A 26,963-nucleotide genomic window follows, 5' to 3' on the forward strand; every position below is an offset into this window, starting at 1 on the left:
ACCGTCGGGCAAGCAGAGACAGATGCGTTGATGAGTGAGTTAGAAGTAAAGAGGGAAAATTACGTTTTATTTTAGGGAAAGTTTTTTCCTATTGTCTTAATTTAAGACAATTAAACAATAAAAAGTATAAGTTAAACTTAAACGTGTATTTAAGACAGTAATAATATATTGTCTTAAATAAACGTCTCAAATGCCCCCTCTATGTAGTAGTGAGTATGCGCAAAAATATCAATTTGTTTGTGGCATCTTTAACACAGAAAAAAATTGCAAGGAAATATCCTTGGTATACAAGAATGATGCAATTAAAGAATGGCATAAAACAAATAGAGCAACGGCAGTTGAATCTAGTTCGGGGCATGGCACTGTTTCCTTATCTCTCCCTGCGATCCTGTCAACACGTCAATTGTACCCATCTTTACCATTGCCCTTCCAAAGTTTTTCCTCCAAACATTGGCATACTGGGCGTTTATATTGACCTGTCTGGAGGTGGCATCATTTGACATCAACGTTTGATCAGATTTCAACAGTCCACGCTTGTATTGCAAATCGACGTAGTATTTCACGTCCAAATTAGTGGGAGTGAGAGGATCCAGTCGAACAACGACGTTAGACGGATTTGAAGGGGGGCATTTGGCCTTTAGCTGAAGAGCATAGTGAGAGTCCATCGAAGGATCTTGACCACCTCTGCCGCTGAAGTTGTACAGACGATCTCCGGTGAATGAAGCGCAGTGAGAAACCCCAATTGAATGTGCCCCTGCAAGAGCAGTGAGATTATTTATATTAGATATAATCGATAGCCAATATAATCAATTTATTAAGCGTTATTAGGGAATATGCAAGTGTACCTGAGATAGTGACCATCTCCTCCTGCGACAATTTCTTTGAAGCAAAAAGTCGTGTCAACTGGTTTACATCAAATGAAGGAGGAGGAAGATTTTCCGAGACATCTGATTGGTGTGATATCCTTCCGTCTCTTCGTCCACCTTCAACCGCCCAACTAAACCCACCAGCCTGAATTTACATTCATTGTGATATATGATAAGCTATTAATGCTCTATTATTAACTTTCTGTATAATCCAAATTTCATTATTATTAATTGAATATAACATACTTGGTAAGCACTATCTCTTGCAGCGAATGCAACTACGTCGGCACAAGAAACGACGCCGGGACATTTGGCTTCCAGTTTGGACTTGGCTTCATCAATTATGTCGTAGCCCCTTAGACTTGGGTTATTGGCCGGATGGTCCTTCTCCGCTGTATTGCCTTCTGTAGAATCAAGGAGAATTGATCCATCGCAACCCTGCAATTCATCATCCGTCGTTGTTTTTAATATTGTTCTTAAATAATCAATCATGATTATCATGAAATAAGTGATGAAATTCAATATGAGAATCTTGCAGAATACTTACTCTTACAAAGCAATCGTGGAAATGCATCCTTATAAGAGAAGCTGCTACACCAGGATTAGCTTTAACAGCTTTGCCAACAGTTTCACTGATGATCTCCTCGGCCTCAGGGCAGGTTTGACTATAATAACCCACCATCAACCCATGCCCATTAGCTGAAGTAGATAAAAATAGTATGACCAAAGGAATGACAAGCAGACTCGCTTCCATTTAAGTTCAGAGTAGCTAAATAGTAGTCGAAATTCTATTAGATGAGAGGAGAAATTGAATAAAAACGCTTTTGGCTATGGTGTATAGGAGGAGAGAAGGATGTGGTATTTAACACCATCATCTCCGGGCTGATTTGATCAAGTCAACACGGCTTACAGAATATGACCTGGCCTTGTTTTTGTCTGTCCTGCTCTGAAAAGTTCTAATAGACGATGATAACATTTTAACGCTGGGTTTGCCTGTCACATCAGCAATAGATTGCAGCTTAGACTGGGCACTTAGGACTCATCTACAATCTGGACTCTTTCTATTTCCACTTGCTCGAACATGCATTTTGACCTAAATCAATAATCTATTACGTGCAATCGAACATAACCAGACAAGAAAATCCTTCAACTCATTCTATTTCTACTTTACTGTGCTCCTTCAGATTTGTTCAAAGAGACTAGTACATACATTAATGTATCCTTCCCTTAATCGACGCCGTCAATAACTATAATCTTTGAAGAAGTCAAACAAATTCTTTCGAACTAGATGACGTTAACAATATATAACAAGCGCTTGTCGTTTTATTATCAAAAGCGAAAAGAATGAAAATAGTTGAAGTATCAAGGCTTCTCACATTACGAAACGTGGTTCTTGTTAAAGGTTTTGTCGAGCTCTAAAATTTTAAAAAAATATATCAGTCAATGTTTAAAAAAAATATAAGATATGTGAAATAGAATAAGAATATAATACACTTGAAGAAGAAATGGAAGATTAAGACTTTTCAATTTAAAACAAATAAATAAAATATGATAAAGAGGATGTTATATCCTTAAATAGTCAAGCATGTAAAAGAGGGCATGAGTGAACTCTTGAAAAAGGAAAATACGATGGAAATTGGGTAGATGAGGGAAAATGGAGCATAATAGATGTGAAATAGAGAAATGGTTGTAGAAGCAATAAAGTGGGTGAATAAATGGGGTTGGAGCATGAAAACTATTCATTTTCACATAAGAAAATAGTAAATTTTAGAGATGAGAATAAGCGTAGTGGATTTAGTGAGATGATACAAGAAATCAAAGTGTACCAAGATAATAGTAAGTATTGAGAAACTAATTATATCAAACATTTAACATTTGTCACCCTTAACGGTCATGGCACCATGTCTCCCGTGCTTCCCAACCCATAAGGTCTTGCCAAAAATTTTCAGATACTCACATTTTGTAGAATAGGTAACGTTCGGTGTGGATGGAAATAGTGTGTAGTGAACCAAATAGGAGGGAAAATGGTTGTGCTTCCTTTTATGGCCAGAAATAGGAGCTTGTTTTGTCTATTGCGAGAGGCAGGGGTCCTCCAACAAATTTAAGCTATTGCCGAGATGTGGCTTTAGACAAAGCAAGTAAGGGCTTTTCCCAATGTCATTTTTTTAGCTCAAAATGTCTTGGTTGTGGATCTAGTGTTCCTCGGGGTGGTGAGAAATCCCATAGATGTGGTTTGCAGCAATAAGTTGGAACTAGGGTTTCTTCAAATCATGGAGTTTCATGTGCATCTCAGTTTGTAAAAAGGGAGTCTAGCTCATTTCCAGGATCTGATAGGGTTAGGAAGGACATACCCAGGCACTAGTTTGCTAGCTCATAAGGGTTTGGGACTGGGGGTGATTTTATCTATGATAAGCAATCCTTGAAATAGGGGATGGGGCATAAGGGTGGAACAAGGTGCCCCCATAAATAGGGGAACTCAAGTATACCTACGTCGGAGAAGTGTGATGTTGGTGTCTTCTCTATGTGGAGGTCTAAAGAGGATAGACATAGCTAATCGAGAGTAGTGTGGTGAGAATTCCCTCGGGAGTGAACAAAATGGGGGTAATGGGAAGGGACATTTGCAGTCTATAGGAATGATGTGGTCTAGGTTGTATGGAGTAGATAGAGGGAAGATGAGCATTTCGCCCTATGAGAGCAAGGCAACTATTTGTTTGGATGGCGATACTGGGCATGAAACAACAGATAATGAAAAAAATTTCTCAGAGAAAGGTCTGATTGGGAGATTTAGGTGCTTGTGGCCAAGCCTGGGTGATTTAGACAAATGGATTACTGATTCTTGGAGCCCCATTTTGGATGGGAATATCCTAAAAATTCCCTAGTGCTCGCGGTTACTTTGTAGTGATCTTTGATAGTGTTTAAGACAAAAAAAAGGTTTTGTGTGAGAATCATTGGAGCTAGGAAGATAAATATTTGTTGTTGCTAAAACCTTGGCATCCATCTTTCAACCTGTCCTATAAATCCTTTGACAAGACACCAATATAGAAAATATTTCCCAATTAACTGTTACATTTTTGGACAGAATCTTGATTTGAAGCTATTGGAAACACTTTAGGTAAAAAAAATTGATTAGATGAGGATTCCTTCAATTTAATTCATACTACTTATGTTCGTATTCTTGTGGAGATGGATGCAAAAAAAATTTCCTCCCACAAAACTTTGTTTGAAATTTGCAAGTGGGAGTTGGGTACAACCTGTGGACTATGAAGGTATTTTGTTTAGATGTAGACGGTGCTTCCAAACAGGTCATAAGGCAGCCCAACGTATCAAAAGAAACTATCAAAGATAGGCTTCATGGTGAAGGAGGAAGATCCTAACATCTATTTGGTAGAAAATGAAAGTTCCAAAGTTTCAAAGCTTGATTTGACTGAGGGATCTATTGAGAGACATAGGGAAAATGACTCAAAAAATGCCTCAAAAGGGCAAAATAAGAGTGAAAAAAATAGGGTTACTATTGTTGATAATTTTATGACATTGGAAGACTCCTAGATTGATTCTTACTCATCTTTGGAAGTGGGGGATTCTCCCATTGCAAGCATAGGGGCCTTATGGAGGTTTGAGATAGAAAATATAAGGAATGAATCCACAAAAATACCCTGTATCCCTATGGTGGAGCAAGCCCTTTTTGATTCCACATTGATGGAACAGAAGGAGGCCACAAAGCTAGAAGAAGGCTAGGAAATTGTGAAAGTGAAGAAAAAATAGATGTCAAGCAGAGGTAGATCTCTTAATATGCCCCTTTACTCTCATATAAAAGATGTAACAAACAAAAATATGGATGATTAGTAGAGATTAGGGGGTTGCAATAGCAATGTAAAAATGCATGTATTTGGGATGGGATATTGTGAATGACAAGTTGCCCATCTAGTGGGATTTCTAGCAATATGGCTAGATTTGACATTATGTAATGATTTTATCTTTACTTTTTAATTTAAATGGGTGTTGGCCCTTTTAGTGATTTATCTAAATATAAAATAAAACTATTTTAAACATTTAGGGTCATTTATGTGGGTTGAAAGGGTTGAGTAGTAGAATCAAGTGCTAATTCATGGAAAACTTTACCTAGCATGTGTAGGGGGTTTGAGCGCACACATTGATAGATGTGGAACATATAGAGAACTTTTGCACATATATGTAAAATGTGATGGATACATGAAAACCTAGCACATAACGAAGTGCAGTGCATGCATTGAAAGTGTGAAGTTGCATAAAAAACTGGGTGTATGCATAAAAGATTGTATGTGGAGGAATGAGGTATATGTGTTGTCTAAAATGATAGATGTTTCAAGTGATGAAATATCAAATAAAATAGATGCATGGGCTAAAGAGCACATTTATAGAAAAATGCAATAATGGTGCATGAATAAGAAAAAAGGAGGATAGAATATGGGAGGGGTATACGATTAGCAAAGATGTAGGATAGTAGTTTGATGGTGGCTTTAACACATGATGAAAGTGTAGGATTCGTTATATCCATGAGACTCCTATAGAGATGGTAGTGACATTAGAAGGCATGTCGTAGATCCTCAAGGTGTTGATTAGGACCTAATTATTGTATAGGTCATAACTAAATATGGTCATAACTTTGATATTGCTATTTGGGAGAGAAAAAATACTATATACAAGTATGGCCCTAAATTTTGATAGATATAGAGGGTTTGTGGTATAGCTATCCTTTTTTATTCTATCTCTTTTTTGTGGAATTATACCACTTGACAAGAGTTGATAAAAATTATTGATCATCTTTGTAAGTTGTGTAGAAAATATGTGGTAGGATAGGCCATAGTCTACATAAGGATCGTGAATATAACATCTTAATAGAGATTTACATGTTGTAAAATAGAAATGGATAGAAAATAAACCACACCAAACTATTATAGGTAAGGGTGTCGGAGAAAATTGTGGTGCTTAAACATATGAAGGATGAAATTTACATGGATTCTAGAAAGCCTTATAAATTTGGGTGGTAGCTTATTACATGTTGTTTAGTAATATAGGTAATGTAGATCTCTAGACAAGTGTTTTGTATGAGTTATAGAGGGATGAAATCACTTAGTGGACACAGAGGGAGAGAGGGACGGAAAGTACATATAGATATGCTAAGGAGTATGATATATAGGATGGGAACTGGAGTTAGCTGATGGGAGTAGAAGGTAGTCGAAGAAATGGCAAGTGGGAGGAGTAGAAATACTTACAAATTAGACTCAATATCATCAGGAATTAAGTATATAGGGGGAGGAAAAGATGGAGGTGGGGAGTAGGTATAGGTATGTGAATATCCTTGATGTTGCAATATTTTTCATAAATAATTTTATTCTTTTTCCTTCTCAACTTCCTACAATAGTTAATAACGGAACTTCTCAACCAGGCCAAAATTTCCATTCAGTAGGGTCTAATTTATTTATTCTACTCTCTCCATCTATCAAATTCACTAGCCCCCACTAAGATTGTTTGCAATTTTTGTAACAATGTGGATACTTTGACTCCTTCCATTTCTAAACTAATTAAGGACATTTTGGCACTATGATAAAGGGAATTCCCTATTGTTTCCCCTACATCCCTTAGAAATGTGAATAAAACCTCTACAAAGAAGGCCTAAATCGCACTTCATTAAGAATTTAATGTTTTGTGCTAATTTTATGGATGATAAATCAAAAAGATATCTTCTTGATAATTTACATGCTTTTATTAAGTTGAACCCAAAATCCCTTTTTCTATTTTTTTAAAAGATTGTCAATTCTATTAAGTAAGATACCCACTAGTTTGAATCTCTTAACAACCCTAATTGGGTCACCCACAACTAAATTCCTAATGTCCATCCCAAGAATATATTACATATTTGCGTCTTATTGTTGGTCTTACTAGTACCCATGCTACTCTTACTAGGTATATCAATAAAAAATCATTCTCCCTTAAGTATCATTCAAATTGTAGAAAAATATTATTTGAGCCCATTCTTTGAAATTATATAAGAAAGTGCCAAAAATAAGACTTTTGTTTACTACAATCCACTACAAAAATTTTGTTTGGGCTCCAACATTTAGATGTGTCTCTAAAATATAGAATTTATAAGCTATATTACAATTTGACCAATATTATTACCAACTACTAAATCATTAGTACTTCTCTCTTCTACTATATGTTTAAAAAAGTTTATGGGAATAGTTTCCAACAATGTGATGGTTTTCTACTTAGAAATAAAAATATCTAGAAATCGATCTAACATTCCACAACTTATGAAAAACAAAAAAAAGGAAAAACTATTATGGATAGACCACAAATACAAATGAAAATGGACACTGCTTACATTTGGAGAACATGAAATTAATGATATACATGTTAGAGGCTATTAGAATTGTCAACTATGTCAATACTATGTAGGGTAATAGTTAAATTGCCTCTTTTTTCTTAGATTTTTTGTTATTTTTTAAATTTTTGTTGGTGTTTCTAAGACTGTGTTGGTTCTATATCCTATATAGTCTCGTTCTACTAGAATTCAATAATTTTGTGATAAATTGCGGTTTGTTAAAAGCCTTTTTTACTTAATAAAAAAATAGGACTACCAAATAATGATCTTTAGCATTTCTCTCATTTATTATTATGGCCTCTGAAGTTTTCAAATCTAATGATTATAAGGAATATAGGGAACTTAGGTTTCATGAACTAATAATATTCTATTAAAATTTGTATGGATAAGGAATTGGGATCTTGTTAGAAATCAATGATAGTTATCCACTTCATATAAATATTGAAAGGCTCTTCTCTTTGTTGTAGTCAACTCAAGACAAATAAATATTAATATTTGTTCTCATTCTAAATAAAAATAGTAATTAGAACCATCTAAAGCTTTGGTAATGAATGTAACCTAGAATCTACTAACAATGGAACTTTGACTTTCCATTAAACCACATAGGTCTATAAATCCCATGAATTATTGAGCCCCCTATAGATAGTAGGATATTTGTATGCTTTAAATGTGTGGAGTAGTGTATCCATTTTTCATCATTGACTTCCAGTAGAAGTTGATTATAATAAGTATATTTTATATCTTAATAATCACATGACATAAAAACTATTTACTCTTGGCGGAATTTAATTTTTTCTATTTGGTTAGATATTAAATGATGGTTGTGATTTGATTCCATATATTTAAAAGTTAGCATCAAAATACATATTTACTCTTTTAAAAATTTAATTTATTTCACGTATTTAAACATTAATGGACACATTTTTATTTGATTACATGCATTTTTAAGCTAATGCTACTCAGATTGTTTATTCATTGTTGAATTATTTTTTTTCCACATGATTGTATATTATCAATGGCTGATTCGTCCAAGTTTTCCTTTCTTTGCATAGGCACTAGCCATTATGGAAAAAATCCTACCAATAGAGCTCTCTAATAAGGGGATAATTTGATGGGGGATACCATCCTAAAACAAAATCCTTCAAGTTTCCATTCCAAACCTACTCAACAAGGAACATGTGGGAAACTATTTGTATCACATTCCAAGAGTACTAGCAATGAAATCTAATGTGGTCTATAGTTTCTTCTTCATTCTCACAGATCGAGTACTTTGTATCTTCAGAGGAGGCCAAGATCAACCTTTCTAAAGTATATAACCTGAAGGACTTGAAGTTGATAATAATTCTAGGAAGTTCCCCAACTGTTGTCTTTAGAGGAAGATCAAAGTCCAATAGATCTTGAATTTTCACTTAGTTAGGGAAGAACCAGGAATCCAGTAGTCAATCATATAAATTCCATACCTTTCATAAAGGATACCTTGAATAGCTAAACATATCATATGGAATTCCATGTGGACATAGGAAACACAAGGATCTGTTTAGATACCAACCTTTCAACCATTACCACCTTTCTATTGAATACCTTTCAAAAGAATATATTTAGTTTTTATCAGATTGTCTTAGACATAACAACACCTGGGAAGGATTTCACAAGTTAAAAAATAGTTTATTTATCTCTACCTTGAAGATACTTATAATTCATGGCAATCAACCAGTCCACACCTTTAGAAACAATTTTCCAACCAACCTCAGCTATAATGACAAAGATTTGAAGAGTGGAAGTCTTGAACACTGAGACCACTAGATAGTATATTAATTAATATGAATTATGAATATGGCTACAAATTATTTAGCATTGAATTTTGCATGTGATACCAATTTCAAGTTAGATGAATGCAACAAGTAATGATTCTATTGTCTTCATATGTTAAATTTTATGTGTCTGATGGGTATCATGATTATGTAGCATTATATATATTATTTTAGTAGAATTAAGTGGTTTGACTTGAGTATTTGACATTCGTATATATAAGTGAAACTATTCCATTAATATCAAATAATTATTTACCTAGCTGAATTTTATGAAAGAATATTTAAATATGTTTGTGTAACTCATGAAGCATATATCCATACATGAATATGTTTGGGAAATATAGAATCATGATAACTATATAATAACTAAATATGACCCATGACCCATGCACAATTAAAAAAATTCAACTAAAGCACTGATAAGTCCAAATAGTATAGAACCATAGTACAAAAACCAAGAATATAAACCACTACCTATAATATAGAAATCAATTTATTACCACCAATAATGTATCTACATAAAAAATAGATGTCAGTAAAATATAAGTGTATATAGTAACCTCCATGACGAAGTGATAACCACCCTAGTTGAAATTATACAAATGCAACAATTAATGAAAAAAGCTAAGTAAATGAATTGGCATAAATAGTAACCTTGTTATTAGAGTTATCTATGTATCTTATAGGTATAAATAAACTAGCATATATACCTTAAATTTTAATTTAATCCATATTAAATACGCCAAGAGATATCCTTCTCGGGGCACCTATTTTTAATCAATTTTACACCCTAAAGTAAATTAGGCGTCTCGAGAAGGATATCTCTCAGCGTATTTTATATGGATTAAATTAAAATTTAAGGTATATATGTTGGTGGCAATCATGTGATGTGACATGAAAAACATAAAATAAATGCAACATATAGTTATATAGTATCTTTTTCTTGAATTGAATTATATTATTAATATGTAGAGATATATAAAATTTTATATATCCATTTAGACTATTTTTAATAAATATATATGTGTTGCAAGATTAAAGCATGTACAAAAATGTAAGATATATATTAGACTTTATTTAATGATAGTACCTATAAAACATTATTTAATGGTCAATATTATGGTTACAAATAGGGTTAGGGTTAAGGTTAGTATTATGGTTAGAGTTAAGGTTTAGATCATTGTTAGGGCTACGATTAGGGTTCGCATCAAGGTTAGGGTTTGGTTTAGGTTTAGAATTATGGTTAGGGTTAGGATTTAGGATTACTGTTAGGATTATGGCTAGGGTTATGGTTAAGTTTACTATTATGTTCAAGGCTAAGGTTTACATCATTGTTAGGGTTAGGGTTAAAATTAGGCTATAATTAAGGTTATTATTCTAGAAGAATGGTTGGGGTAATGATTGAGGTTCAATTAGAATTAGTATTAGAGTTAGGGCTAGGGTTCAATTAAGAGTAGGGTTAATATCACAATTAAATTAAGGTCTTATTAGGTTTAGGGTTAGTGTTATGATTAAAAATGGATCAAGGTTTAAGGATAAAGCCTAGTGTTAAGGTTAGGGCTCTATAATAAAGCATGTTTTCAAGGTTATGATGAAGCTTTAATTAGGGCTATGGACTATGTTAACATAAAGATTAGGGATAGTATCAAGGTTAGGTCAGATTTAAGGTTAAGGTAATTTTAAGGCTATAGTTTAGGTTCAAGATAGGGTTTAATTATGGTTACGGTTAATTTTAGGGTTAGGTTATCATAAGGGTTCAATTATAGTTAGGGCAAGATTTTAATCAGGGCTATAATTTAATTACATTAGTGTTAGGGTTAAAGTAGTATTAAAGTTAAATTAGGATTAGGGTTAGATTTAAGTTTAGGGTTAGGTTATGGTTAGGTTTCAATCATGGTCATATAAGGTTTAGGGTTAACATTACACAACAATTAGAATTACTATTCTAAGAGAATGCTTGGGATACGGGTTGGGGTTGAATTAGAATTAGTATTAGGGAAAGGGATAGTGTTCAATCAAGAGTAGGGTTAGTATTACAATTCATTTAGGGTTTAATTACGGTTAGAGTTAGTGTTTGGATTCAAATAGGGTTAGAGTTTAAGGATTAAGCATGACACGATGGTTAGGATTATATGATAAATCTTGATTTTAAGGTTATGTTTAAGGTTTAATTAAGGTTATGGTTATGTTAGAATATAGGTTCAATTAGGGTTAGGGTTTACTACGTCTGGATTAGGGATATTGTCAAGGTTAGGGTTTGATTATGGGAGGGTTTTAACTATTGGTAAGGGTAATATTGAAGTTCAATTAGGCTTAGAATTAGGGTTATTATTCAATTGCATTAGGATTGGATTTAAATTAGGATTGAAATTGAATTGTGCTTGGGGTTCAAATTAGATTTAGGGTTCAATTAAGGTTAGATTAAGTTTCAAGTTGTAGGTAGGGTTCAATTTTATTGTTAAAATTAAGTTTAGGGTTAGGTTAGGGTTGAAATTCAATTAGAGGGATCAAGTTTAAGGGTTATCATTATAGATAATTAGAGTTTAATTATGGTTAGGGTAATTATAGTTAGGTTTAGGACTAGAATTAAATGAGGATTATGATTCAATTACATTAGGGTTAGGAATTTAGGATTAGAGTTCAATTAGGATCTTGGTTTGGTGTAGATTAGGGTTGGGGTTAGATAAGATTTAGAGTTTAATTAGGGATAGGGTTAAGTTTAGGGACAGGGTTCAATTATGGTTAAATTAGGGTTCAAGTTGTAGCTAAGGTTTAATTATAGGGTTATAGGTAGTGTAGACACCTAAAATTGTCATGTCTAATTAAATAAATATTTTATTTATTTAATTAATTTAGCCTAATTCTTTTATTAATTAAATAAATATTTATTTAATTAATTAATTCATTTATCCTCTTCTAGCCTTATTTCTCATTTAAATAAATACATTTTTTTTTTTAAAATTCCCCTTTCCCTAAATTAAATAAATATTTTTATTTATTTAATTGATCCCACTTCTTCTATTAATTAAATGAATCTTTATTTATTTAATTAATTCATTAGTCTTTTCTATCCATGACACATGTCATTCATCTCTTAATTCATACACTACCTACCATCTTATTATTTTCTTATTTTCTTTACCTACCTTCTAATCATAGCCAACCAATTATCTTTTACACCTCTCAATCTTATCAATCCATTTCTTATAGTGTCTTCTATATAAGGAGATGCTTCCTTCATTATTAATCCTAATCATTCTAATCAGCTAATCAACCCCCGCTGATCAATTGACTATCCGACTATGCTTTCAAACTTTCATATGTGATCAAATCTACTTGCAACCATATTTCTGTTCTTTGTTGAGCTCTTGTGCACACATAAAATCTGAGAGCAAATATATCAAGCAAGATCAATGGAGATAGGAAGAATGGAGATCCAAACCCTATTGGACATGTGATGGTATAATCTTTGTGATTTCATTTGATTTGCATTGTCTTAGGTAATCTTCATATGTTATGGTGGATATTTGTTGTTGTTAGGCTAGGGTTTTGTGGTTGAATTCCTTTAGTCTTTCAATATTGTTGTTTCCACTTTTAACCATATACATTTTGGGATGCCCGGTGGGACATGGATTTTTGTTAGATCTGTATTTCTTTTGCAGATTTTTCTAACCCTATATTTCTATTTTATAAAACAATTTGGAGAATAACCTTGTGCAGCTAGGGTTTTGGACACAAAATTAAGATTTTGGAGAGATTTGATTTAATCTCACAAACGGATAATAATTTGTGCACCAAATTTTTTTTGTAGGTTTAGGACAGTATTACACACTCTCAATCCAAAATTCATAATTTTTGGAGCACATCTGCATTTTCCATGATTTTTTTATGATTTTTCATAAAAAATTAATTTTGAGAGAAAATTAGCAAATAATTTAGCTTTTCTTATATTTTTGGAATATCTATGATTTATACACATGATATGTTCTTTTTTATTTTAATTTTGATGCAAAATATTTCCCTAAAAATTGGATCTTTAAAAATTAGGGGTTTTTATTATTTTGACCAGATCTCACAAACGGCTTTGAATTTTGGCACCAAGTTTGTTTTAAAGGTCAGAAAAATTATTAGAGGTGTTCAGTAAAAATTTATGATTTTTTGGATCAATTTTGCATTTTATATGAATTATTTATTATTTTTCATAAAAAATTAATTTTGAGTGAAAATTAGTGAATGTTATGGATTTTCTTTTTTATTTTAAATTTGATGCAAAATCATTCCTAAAAAGTTGGATCTTTGAAAATTAGGGTTTGGTATTATTTTGCTCATATCTCACAAACTGCTTGGAAATTTTGCAGGAATTGTTTTATGCAGGTTTGGAAGGTCGCCAAGAGTTTCCAATAAAAATTTCAGATTTTTTGGATCCATTTTGCATTTTATATAAATTTTTTATGATTTTTCATAAAAAAATAATTTTTGGAGCAAATTAGCAAATTTTTTGGGTTTTCCTACATTTTTGGAAATTTCTTGAAATTTTACAGGTGGTATTTTTTTGTGATGAATCAGATGTTTGAATTGGTAAAAAAAATGCATTATTGAAGGCCCCTATTTCACAAAGTCTATTGGATCTAAAATTTACCTAACTTGTGTGCTTGCAGGAAGGGGTGATCATTTGAAACAATCCAAACTACTAATAGATCTTTGCTGTAGGACCTTAGAAAGGGTTTTTGATCTTTATTATGTGCCTTGTTTTCATAGAATAGAAAACACTTCAATTGGTGCACTAAAATTGAACTAGTGACTTTTGTGTCTTGAGCAATAGGCTCTTTTTGTTTAAAGGGCTTGTCTCCCCATGTGGTCATAAGGACTACTAGTGAGGAGAGAATGACCCAAGTGGTAGCAAGGAAAACCCACCTCTTTCGAACCACTATAAACAACTATATCCATGGTGAAAACTATGGATAACATGTGTTGATTAGTTCATACCAACACTATGTCTCCCCATAAACCTGTTTGATCAAATTTATTTGATTAGTTGTAGGGTGTAACCCCTACTGGCTGGGAGCCTTCTGTATTTACAAAGCTGAAAGTGCTACATGTATGGCCACATGAGCGGATGCCCTTACTAGCACCTTTTTGTTTTAGAAGCCAAAAACCTTCTAGTTGTTGGGGCAGGAGGTCAGACCTCTGGAGCGAAAACCTTGGCATCCATCTTTCAACCTGTCCTATAAATCCTTTGACAAGACACCAATATAGAAAATATTTCCCAATTAACTGTTACATTTTTGGATAGAATCTTGATTTGAAGCTATTGGAAACACTTTAGGTAAAAAAAATTGATTAGATGAGGATTCCTTCAATTTAATTCATACTACTTATGTTCATATTCTTGTGGAGATGGATGCGAAAAAATTTCCCCCCATAAAACTTTGTTTGAAATTTGCAAATGGGAGTTGGGTACAACCTGTGGACTATGAAGGTATTTTGTTTAGATGTAGATTGTTCTTCCAAACAAGTCATAAGGCAGCCCAATGTATCAAAAGAAATTATCAAAGAGAAGCTTCAGGGTGAAGGAGGAAGATCCTAACATCTATTTGGTAGAAAAAGAAAGTTCCAAAGTTTCAGAGCTTGATTTGAGTGAGGGGTCTATTGAGAGACAAAGGGAAAATGACACAAAAAATGCCTCAAAAGGGCAAAATAAGAGGGACGAAAATAGGGCTACTATTGTTGATAATTTAATGACATTGGAAGACTCCTAGATTGATTCTTACTCATCCTTGGTAGTGGAGGATTCTCTAATTGCAAGTATAGGGGCCTTAGGGAGGTTTGAGATAGAAAATATAAAGAATGAAGCCACAAAAATACCCTGTATCCCTATGGTGGAGCAAGACCCTTTTGATTCCACTTTGATGGAAGAGAAGGAGGCCACAAAACTAGAAGAAGGCTAGGAAATTGTGAAAGTGATGAAAAATTAGACGTCAAGGAGAGATAGCTATCTTAATATGCCCCTTTACTATCATATAAAAGATGTAACGAACAAAAATATGGATGATTAGTAGAGTTTAGGGGGTTGTAATAGCAATGTAAAAATGCATGTATTTGAGAACAAGCATTTTTGGGCTGGGATATTGTGAATGGCAAGTTGCCCATTTAGTGGGATTTCTAGCAATATGGTTAGTTTTGACATTATGTAATAATTTTATCTTTACTTTTTAATTTAAATGGGCATTGCCCCTTTTAGTGATTTATCTAAATATAAAATAAAAGTATTTTAAACTTTTTAGGGTCATTTATGTGGGTTGAAAGGGTTGAACAGTAGAATCAAGTGCTAATTCATGAAAAACTTTACCTAGCATGTTTAGGGGGTTTGAGTTCACACATTGATATATGTGGAACATATAGAGAACTTTTGCACATATATGGAAAATGTGATGGTTGCATGAAAACCTAGCACATAATGAAGTGTAGTGCATGCATTGAAAGTGTGATAGTTGCATAAAAAATTGGGTGTATGCATAAAAGATTATATGTGGAGGAATGAGGTATACGTGTTGTCTAAAATCATAGATGTTTCAAGTGATGAAATATCGAATAAAATAGATGCATGGGCTAAAGAGTATATTTATAGAAAAATGCCATAATGGTGCTTGAATAAGAAAAAAAGGAGGATAGAAGATGGGAGGGGTATACAATTAGCAAAGATGTAGGATAGTAGATTGATGGTGGCTTTAACACATGATGAAAGTGTAGGATTTGTTATAGCCATGAGACTCGTTGTGAGAGCTGAATCTAATGAAGGGATTTGGTGATATAGAGCATGTCATATTGTAGTCCTATAGACTACAGTAGATAGTAAAGATTCCAACCATATGAGCTTATTAGGATATGTTGATAGTTCTAGTAGAAAGATGGAAGTTTGAGAACAACATGTTTCATTTATCTACTATAGAGATGGTAGTGACATTAGAAGGCATGTAGTAGATCCTCAAGGTGTTGATTAGGACCTAATTATTGTATAGGTCATAACTAAATATGGTCATAACTTTGATATTGCTATTTGGGAGAGAAAAAATACTATATACAAGTATGGCCCTAAATTTTGATAGATATAGAGGGTTTGTGGTATAACTATCCTTTTTTATTATATCTCTTTTTTGTGGAATTATACCACTTGACAAGAGTTGATAAAAATAAAAGATCTTGTTTGTAAGTTGTATAGAAAATATGTGGTAGGATAGGCCATAGTCTATATGGGGATCATGAATATAACATCTTAATAGAGATTTACATGTTGTAAAATAGAAATGGATAGAAAATAAACCACACCAAACTATTATAGGTAAGGGTGTTGGAGAAAATTGTGGTGCTTCAACATATGAAGGATGGAATTTACATGGATTCTAGAAAGCCTTATGAGTTTGGGTGGTAGCTTATTACGTGTTGTTTAGTAATATAGGTGATGTAGATATCTAGAAAAGTGTTTTGTAAGAGTTATAGAGGGATGAAATCACTTAGTGGACATAGAGGGAGGGATAAGATTATTTTGCCAATGTGTTATTTTTAATATGCTATGATAAGGTACTAGATTAGAAAATACACCTATTTCTTAGAGAGATATCAACCTAATAGTGTGTATAACTAGTTTGAGGTGAGATGAGATGTATTAAAAAATCAACACATTTTTACATGCCTAGCAAGGGATGTGGCATTATTGCGGTCTAAAATTTATTGGGGTATGGTAGAGTAGTGATGGCTAATGATAGATAGAGTGGAGTGGGATGGCTAGGTGAACATTATTAATGTAGGGGATATTGGAAAATGTAAATAGTAGAAGAGTGATGATAAAAATAAATTATGGACAATGAATAGGAAGGAGAGAAGGTGGTAGGTGGATACTATAAGGATTTGGGAGTGGGAAAAGTACATATAGATATGCTAAGGATTATGATATATAGGATGGGAACTGGAGTTAGCTGATGGGAGTAGAAGGGAGTCGAAGAAATGGAAAGTGGGAGGAGTAGAAATACTTAAAAATCAAACTCAATCTCAACAGGAATTAAGTATATAGGGAGAGGAAAAGATGAAAGGGGGGAGTAGGTATAGGTATGTGAATATCCTTAATGTTGCAATTATTTTAAATGATTTTATTCTTTTTCCTTCTCAACTCCCTATAACAGTTAATAACGGAACTTCTCAACCAGGCCAAAATTTCCATTCACTAGGCTCTAATTTATTTATTCTACTCTCTCCATCTATGAAATTCACTAGCCCCCAGTAAGATTATTTGCAAATTTTGTAATAATGTGGAGACTTTGACTCCTTCCCTTTCTAAGATAATTAAGGACATTTGGGCACTATGATAAAGGAAATTCCCTATTGTTTCCCCTACATCCCTTAGAAATGTGAATAAAACCTCTACAAAGAAGGCCTAAATCCACTTCATTAAGAATTTAATGTTTTGTGCTAATTTTATGGATGATAAATCAAAAATATATCTTCTTGATAATTTTAATCCTTTTATTAGGTTGAACCCAAAAGCCCATTTTCTATTGTTTTAAAAGATTGTCAATTCTATTAAGTAAGATACCCACTAGTTTGAATCTCTTGACAGCCCTAATTGGGTCACCCACAACTAAATTCCTAATGTCCATCCCAAGAATCTATTACATATTTGGGTCTTATTGTTGGTGTTACTAGTACCCATGCTACTCTTACTAGGTATATCAATAAAAACTCATTCTCCCTTAAGTATCATTCAAATTATAGAAAAATATTATTTGAGCCCATTATTTGAATTTATATAAGAAAGTGCCAAAAATAAGAGTTTTGTTTACTACAATCCACTACAAAAAATTTGTTTGGGCTCCAACATTTAGATGTGTCTCTAAAATATAGAATTTAGAAGCTATATTACAATTTCACCAATATTATTACCAATGAGGAAATCATTAGTACTTCTCTCTTCTACTATATCTTTAAAAAAGTATATGGGAATAGTTTGCAACAATGTGATGGTTTTCTACTTAGAAATAAAAATATCAAGAAATAAATCTAACATTCCACAACTTATGAAAAACAAAAAAAAAGGGAAAACTTTTATGGATAGACCACAAATACAAATGAAAATGGACACTACTTACATTTGGAGAACATGACATTAATGATATAAATGTTAGAGCCTATTAGAATTGTCAACTATGTCAATACTATGTAGGGTAATAGTTAAATTGCCTCTTTTTTCTTAGATTTTTTGTTATTTTTTAAATTTTTGTTGTTGTTTCTAAGACTGTGTTGGTTCTATATCCTATACAATCTCGTTCTACTAGAATTCAATAATTTTGTGATAAATTAGGGTTTGTTAAAAGCCTGTTTTACTTAATAAAAAAATAGGACTACCAAATAATTATCTTCATCATTTCTCTCATTTATTATTATGGCCTCTGAAGTTTTCAAATCTAATGATTGTTACAAATAAATGATAGTTATCCACTTCATATAAATATTGAAAGGCTCTTCTCTTTGTTGTAGTCAACTCAAGACAAATAAATGTTAATATTTGTTCTCATTCTAAATCAAAATAGTAATTAGAAGCATCTAAGGCTTTGGTAATGAATGTAACCTAGAATCTACTAAGAATGCAACTTTGACTTTCCTTTAAACCACATAGGTCTATAAATCCCATGAATTATTTAGGCCCCTATAGATATTAGGATATTTGTATGCTTTAAATGTGTCGAGTAGTGTATCCATTTTTCATCATTGACTTCCACTAGAAGTTGATTATAATAAGTATATTTGATATCTTAATAATCACATGACATAAAAACTATCTACTCTTGGCAAGGGTTTAATTTTTTCTATTTGGTTAGATATTAAATGATGGTTGTGATTCGATTCCATATATTCAAAAGTTAGCATCAAAATACATATTTACTCTTTTAAAAAATTAATTTATTTCACGTAATTAAAATTTTAATGGACACATTTTATTTGATTACATGCATTTTTAAGATAATGCTACTCAAATTGTTTATTCGTTGTTGAATTATTATTTTTCCACATGATTTTATATTATCAATGGTTGATTCATCCAAGTTTTCCTTTCTTTGCATAGGTACTAGCCATTATTGAAAAAATCCTACCAATAGAGCTCTCTAATAAGGGGATAATTTGTTGGGGGATACCATCCTAAAACAAAATCCTTTAATTTTCCATTCCAAACCCACTCAACAAGGAACATGTGGGAAACTATTTGTATCACATTCCAAGAGTACTAGCAATGAAATCTAATGTGGTCGATAGTTTCTTCTTCATTCTCACATAGAACACATATATTGACAAGTAAAAACTGTGTCTTCTGAGATTATCAACAATAAGGATTTTATCATGGTAGGCCATGTAATGCCCCGCCAGGAACCCTAAAGGAAAACAACACAACTAGGCAACTAGAGGGTGAAATAATTTTTTTTTAAAGATTAAGTGCACTAACTATAACCATTGCATGTTTATCAACACAACAGAAGTTTATCATAAGTTTTCCTAAGGGTAACCAATGAAGATTAATTTCATAGATTATATTAAAACCACAGTTAATCCATTTAATTAGATAAATTGAATACTTAAGTTTTAAATTACACCTACATCCAAATTTCACAATAAAGAAATAAAAGTATTCCAATGTATCCAATTTCCATAAACCATTTAAACATAAGATCAAAACAATAACATTCATTTCACTGACATAATAATATTACAATATCCATAAATACATGGCTTTCAATAATACCATTGGTTACAAAGATATAATATCAGCGTTACATAAAAGTCTGATACAATGACCATAAGGTCTCAACTGAACAATGATCTCAAACACGAGCTGGTACATAAACCACAATCCAAGAAACACCAGCGAAGCCTTTCCTCGCCTAAAGATATAATCCAGAACATTCAATGGGAAGTGCCACTACCATCCGACCATGTGATCCCGAAATGGAACCACCCGACCGTGCTAGGAGATAGTAGAAAACCCTCAAGCAAGCAAAGTAAGACAAGTACAAAAGGACTACAAGACTTTGCAACCATCCATGTAACACAACTCACAAAACACTAGTGACTCTAAGAAGAGAGTGTCATTGCATAGCTTGATGGTTACCATGGTACAGCCTCCATGGGTCCTGCCCCCATACTCGGGTTTCTCCTGGTAACCTCTCCCGAGCCTCCGGTTCCAACTAAGTCTCATGCAGACCCTACCAATCCTTTCGTGAAGACAAGGTGGTAAGTTTGCCATTCCAGGCCTTCTTGTAACATTATGAGCCCTGTACAAGCACTCACCTATGCACGAGGTACATTTATCTTAATTAATATTTAATCTACCCACCCCCTAATAAATTATTAGTTTATCACTTTTTAACTAACTTTCGACAAGTTATCCTATCATCCACTTTGGGCGCGACCCCCACTCGAAAGCCACTCTCTCTCCTAGGACACTAATAGGAAATGTTTCTCTCTACGAGAATTCTATGGCGAAACAAGCAACCATAAACAATCCTGACAAGCACAGGTGAAGGATACACAAATACCAACCCAAGATTGACCATTTGGACAAAAACACACAATGACTCATATCAAATACGTTATACAACAACACTTGGTCTAGGAGAAATAATAACATAGGACACAATGACAATTTAACCAAAATTGCAATGAAATAAAACTTGACTGAGAACACAATATATGTTAGATCCTATTACAAGAAATCTTTCCTTAAAAACAGCCAAAGCATAAATAACATGCAATTTACGAATTTCCAAATAACAAGAATTTACCACTATTTAATACATAAACTTGACATTTGTCCAATAAAGTAAAACAAATTTACATATGTATTAATCTCCTAATGTATTTCCAATATGTATATCGAATTTAAAATTATAAAAATTACTAAATTCTAAATTCTTTATTGAAAAAAAATATATTTAAATTGACAAATAAAAATTAAACAACTATATAAATATATATATATATATATATATATATATATATATATATATATAAACACATTAACATTATAATATTATTTATTTATTAATTTATTAATTTATTTTTATTTTTTATTTTTTGAAATAACAATTCAAATAATAAATACAATTTAAAAACTAAAAATAACATTAAACACTAACAATACTACGCTAAGGCAGCGTTGCTGCCATATGGCAGTCTTTTTTTTTTTTTTTTTAATTTTTAAAACCACAAAAAAAAAAAAAATTACTATTTATCAAAACTCTTTCAACAGCATAAACATAAATACCCAAATTCAATAAAATTCTGTAACCTTTTTAAAAAAAAATTAGATACTCATATATTTAATTCAAATTTAAATTTATTCCTTAAGTGATCAACAATTCCCATATAGGTACAATTATTTTGAAAAACTATCAGAACAAATCAAACAAGAGAGGATAATTTTCTCAGGTAAATACCCTTTCTCCTAAATCGTGCAATTTCCATGCACCATAAAAACTTGACAAATTTTCTATAATAATTTTCCTATATTTTCCCAAATTACATTCTTCCCATAAACAAGAAAGACACATCAGGCATGAATTTTCAAACAAAACTTGAATTCACCAGAAGAGGGTTTGTATTTAAAAATAACTTTACACACACACATCAATCAGAGAAGAATAGAAATATTTACTAAAAACCCACAACTAAGAATTCATCCAACCTGGTATAGCTTTCCTAGAAGAAATTTCTAGAAGAGCCCTTAATCCCTTCAATAACTTCCAATAAATTCCTTCACCTAAATTCTTGACCTGTTCCTTTGTGTCCCTGTCTATCCTAAAATAAAGACCTAACCCCTATTTAAACTAAAATTCTAGGTTCAATAGCTTTTTCACAAAAAACGTAAATTTAGAATAATAGTAATTTTTATTTTATTTTCTAAATTTATCACATGCAATAATTAAAAAAAAGCATTATTCTTTCTTTTCTTTTCTCATGCACATTAATTAATTTTCTAAATAAAGAATTAAAACAATATTTTAATTCTAATTAATCCTTTTATTCATTTATTTAATTATAATTTTAAAAAATACTAAATACAATTAATATAATTTATTTAAAATATATATATATATATATATATATATATTTAATACCATGCAGCTTAATTTAATAATTTCTTTAATTAACCAAATTTATAATCTCAATGCATAAACAATACAATAATGAGACAATTTCATAAACTTAATTAATTAATTAATTAAATGCACTAAAACACTCAAATTAAACAAATCTCAAGCAATTTCCCATAAAAGATAAAATTTCAAAATAGAAAGATCGAACTAACTGACAAGATGACCGACTGATGACACTCATACGAGTGTAACTGAGTAACATAGGGTCAACTACTATCTCCTCCACTTCCATCAAAAAATATAAGGCACGCTCAGACCTGTGAAGCCAGGTGGAGATGATACCCCGTACCTACCCGATACTTGTATCTGCAATATCCTGCATCACCGAACCACACATGCATATATATATATATATATATATATATATATATATATATATATATATATATATATATATATATATATATATATATATATATAATATAGAAAACATGGTACACACACCGATGAAAGAGAATCATGATGTTCCCTGTCTCACCGAAATGAGTGAAGGAAAATCATCCCCTTGCATCCAATACACTCACAAACACACAACATATAATTCCACATTGCATAAATAAAGTAAAATGTTAGTACATAGCAATAATACATAAAATGCCATAAATCACAAGTACTGAAATACTACAGATAAATTATACATCTCATCTCCAAATAAAGCATAATGTCATAAAAATCTGAATAACATATCATGGTAATGTATCCATTGAAAAAAAACCAATAATAAAATATGAGTCTAATGAGTTCAAACTAGTAGGGGTACTACATTCTCCCCCCCAAAACTAGGCTTACTCCTGGAAGCCTAAAATAAATAAGAATACAGTTCTCTCATCTTTGTTGCATCCTCCCAAGTCACTGAGGTCTCATCATTTGGGTCCCATAGGACCCTTACTTGGTCGATGGTACGACCCCTGAGGATCAAATCCCGATGCTAAAGAATGCGTACGGGTTCCATGGAAAGCTACCCGTCCTCGACTTGCAAAGAGTTCCAATCAAGAACATGTGTCACATCTAGATGATAAGGCTGAAGAACTGAAACATGAAAGACATCGTGGATGCGGGATAGACTCGGTGGCAAGGCAAGATGGTAGGCAACATGTCCTATCCTCTCAAGGATCTCAAAAGGTCCAACAAACAGAGGTGCCAACTTAGATCCCTTTCCATAACGGATCGGACTCTTACGCGGACACACTCTCAAGAATACATGATCGCCAACAAAAAACTAATGATCTATCCTATGAGCATCTGCATACTTCTTTTGTCTATCCTGTGCTGCTACTAAATGCTCATGAATCCTATCTACCTGCTGCTCCATCTCCCAAAGAATATCCGGTCCTATAAGCACCCTGTCCTCTAACCGATCCCAACTCAAAGGAGTGTGGCAAGGATGACCATATAATGCCTGAAAGGGGGACATACCTATGGAGCTATGATAACCATTGTTATAAGAAAACTCCATTAGATATATATAGTCCTCCCAGTGTGACTATTGGTCCATCACATACATGTGAAGCATGTCCTCTAATACCTAATTCACTCTCTCTGTCTGACCATCTGTCTCTGGATGATAAGCTGAACTAAAATTCAACTGAGTCCCCAAAGGATGCTGTAGTGAGGTCCACAATGCTAAGGTAAAGATAGGATCTCTATCAGATATGATCTATCTCGGAATCCCATGCAATCTCACTACTTCTTCTAAGAAGACTCGTGCCACCACTACTACTGTGTAGGAAGCTCGAATAGGAACAAAATGAGCAACCTTAGTCAATCTATCGACTATGACAATGATGGCATCACGACGACGTGAAGAGACAAGCAAACCAACAATGAAATCCATGGAAATGATATCCCATTTCCAATCTGGTACTAGATTAGGCTGCAAAAGCCCTGCTGGGTGCTGATGCTCTGCCTTCACTTGCTGACACTCTAAACACTTCGAGACAAAATCAGCAATGTCCCGTTTCATACCCACCCAATGATAAATCTATCTAAGATCTGCATGCATCTTCTTGACACCTGGATGTGCCAAATAAGGTGCACGATGGGCCTTGATCATGATGAAAACATGAAGACCCTCCAAGGGAGGTACATAGATCTATCCATGGTGACGAAGAAGTCCATCTGCATCAAGGTTATACGTAGAAAATCTACCCTCTAAAGGCCTTCCGGACTCTATCACAGCTCTAACATCTTGATACCAAGTATCTTGAGGAAGAACTCCAAGAATTCTCTCTCTTAAGTCTACTCCAAGGGATAATGCTGAAACTTCATGCCACCTATGACTCAAAGCATCTGCTACTACGTTCTCTTTGCCCTGAATATAACGAACCTCAAAATCATATTCGCAGAAGAATTACATCCATCTTTGTTGTCGAGCATTCAAGTTTGGCTGTGTGAATATATACTGCAAACTACGGTGATCACTATGTAGCTCAAACTGACGCCCTAACAGGAAATGCCACCATCTAACCAAAGCATGAACTACAACTACCAACTCTAAATCATGAATTGGATAGTTCAACTCATGGTTCTTGAGTTTGCGAAACTCATAAGCAACCACACGTCCATCCTGCATAAGTATTGTACCTATACCTTCCAAAGAGGCATCTGTGCATACCATAAAATCTCTAGATGGATCAGGAACTACCAAAATCAGAGCACTGACAAGGAGTTCCTTCAAGGTCTTAAAAGCCGCTTCACACTGTTCTAACCAAACAAACTTCTTCCCTTTTCTCTGAAGAGAAGTAATCGGGTGTCCTATCCGGGAAAAGCCTTCAACAAAGCGACGATAATATCCGGCCAAACCCATAAAACTCCTAACTTCTGAAATGTTGGTCAGCGTTGGCCAATCAACAATGGCTTGGATCTTTGAAGGATCCATAGATATACCTTCTCTTGAAACCACATGACCAATATAGTTCACCTTAGTCTGGAAGAAGTCACACTTTTCTAAATTGGCATAGAGTTTATTTTCCCTTAAGCATTGCAATACCTGACTTAAGTGACCCTCATGCTCCTCCATAGATCTAGAATAAATCAGAATGTCATCCAAGAATACAATGATGAAACGATCAAGGTAGGTGTGAAAAACCCCATTCATTAAGCTCATGAAAACTGAAGGTGCGTTCGTCAACCCAAATGGCACCACTGTGAACTCATAGTGACCATAACGAGTATGAAACATTGTCTTATGAATGTCTGCATCCTGAATGCGCAATTGATGGTATCCAGACTTCAAGTCAATCTCAGAGAACACCTTGGCTCCCTTAACCAGATAAAAAAAGTCATCTATACGAGGCAATGGATATCTATTCTGGATGGTTACCTTATTCAGCTGTCAGTAATCAATGCATAACCGAAGAGAACCATCTTTCTTCTTAACAAAGATAATAGGCGCACCCCAAGGGAAAACACTAGGATGAATGAATCCCTTGGCTAATAACTCTTCTATCTGCAATTTCAACTCTCTTAACTCCTGAGTAGTCATCTAATATGGTGCTCTCGAAATAGGTTCTGCACCAAGAACCAAATCAACATGAAAGTCTATATCTCGCTTCGGAGGCATACCAGGAATATCCAATGGAAACATGTCTGCATACTCTCTAAGAATAGGGTGACTATCAAGAGTGATTTCTTGCCTCTCTAACTCATCTAATTCCTCAAGAGTGATTGCAAAAAGCTGACATCCTCTATGCATGCACCGCTTAAGTTGCATAGCAGAGATCATACGCGGGGATATCGACCTCTGTACTCCAACAATCTCCACTTCTCTGCCAAGGTCATCTAAACACACTACTGTCTTCTTGCGACAATCTACATGAGCACTGTGAGATGACAGCCAATCCATCCCCAATACAACTCCATAAGATCCCAAAGGAATAACCCGAAGGTCAACTGAAGTAACTATGGTTCCTAATTTCAACTCACAACTAGGAATAAAGGCATCTACAGAAACACGGACACCTGTAGCCAACTCTACTTGCCACTTATCCGCCTACTTAGCAGACGTAAGTCTGCACCGCTCCACAATGGATGAAGAAATAAAAGAATCAGATGCTCCAGAATTGAAAAGTACAAAGATAGGGGTTCCATGCAACATACTTGCTGCCTCAATGACTGTACCCTGATGATCAGCTTGGTGGTCATCTACCACTACAAATACTCTATGGGACCTCCCTGCATCTCCTACTGTAGGTTCAGATGTTGCTGGCCTCTGACTACCTGTGTTGTGGACATTTTGAGGACACTGTGTAGCTCTATGACCAAACTTCCCACAAGAGAAGAAAGCTCCTCTATTACTTGTCGGTCCACTAGATTGCTAGAAACTTCCCTGGCTAGGGGCGTAAGATGCACTCTACGAGGCCTGCCCTGTAGGGCCCTGTTTTCCCCTCTGCTAGTTCCTACCCTTCTTATACTGAGAATTGCCACCTTGTTGGCCCTAGAACTATTTTGGTTTTGACTATTGCTGTTGTTGTTACCCACTCTTAGTGGGTGCTTGAGGAGTTCTAAATGTGGTAGCTGACTAGGACTGATTTCCCCGAGGTTTATTTCCACTAGTAGGTGCACTTCCTATCTGCACACTTGTCTGACCACCAAGTGCTCGACTAAGGTTCAGCTCAACTAATCTGGCCTTCGCCACAGCTATCTCCATTAAAGCTGGCTCGAATACCCTCACACCTCCACTGATACGGTCGTTCAAACCTCTCAGGAAATCTTGGACAAGCAT

General features: G+C 33.7%; 1 protein-coding gene across 1 annotated transcript; it reads right to left on the reverse strand.

The window, feature by feature from the left end:
• Nucleotides 1-344: 344 nt before the first annotated feature.
• On the reverse strand, nucleotides 345-26,963 carry LOC131074048 (peroxidase 5-like). The gene is made up of 7 exons (XM_059218936.1): nucleotides 26,761-26,963; nucleotides 26,459-26,651; nucleotides 25,393-25,409; nucleotides 1,414-1,531; nucleotides 1,113-1,304; nucleotides 846-1,011; nucleotides 345-754 (listed from the first exon to the last, which is right to left on the reverse strand). The coding sequence occupies exons 1-7, from the start codon at nucleotides 26,961-26,963 to the stop codon at nucleotides 345-347; spliced, it is 1,299 nt and encodes a 432-aa protein (XP_059074919.1).

The sequence above is a fragment of the Cryptomeria japonica genome, chromosome 4 (assembly GCF_030272615.1).
Source record: "Cryptomeria japonica chromosome 4, Sugi_1.0, whole genome shotgun sequence".
NCBI lineage: Eukaryota > Viridiplantae > Streptophyta > Pinopsida > Cupressales > Cupressaceae > Cryptomeria > Cryptomeria japonica.

What these genes read in the sequence shown, in the direction of transcription:
- LOC131074048 (XM_059218936.1), bottom strand. Translation starts at nt 26,963, where the DNA reads ATGCTTGTCCAAGATTTCCTGAGAGGTTTGAACGACCGTATCAGTGGA. An exon ending in TCCACGATTGCTTTGTAAGA is followed by an intron (nt 1,305 to 1,413) that starts GTAAGTATTCTG and finishes GATGAATTGCAG; the next exon opens with GGTTGCGATGGATCAATTCT. An exon ending in CAAGAGATAGTGCTTACCAA is followed by an intron (nt 1,012 to 1,112) that starts GTATGTTATATT and finishes ATGTAAATTCAG; the next exon opens with GCTGGTGGGTTTAGTTGGGC.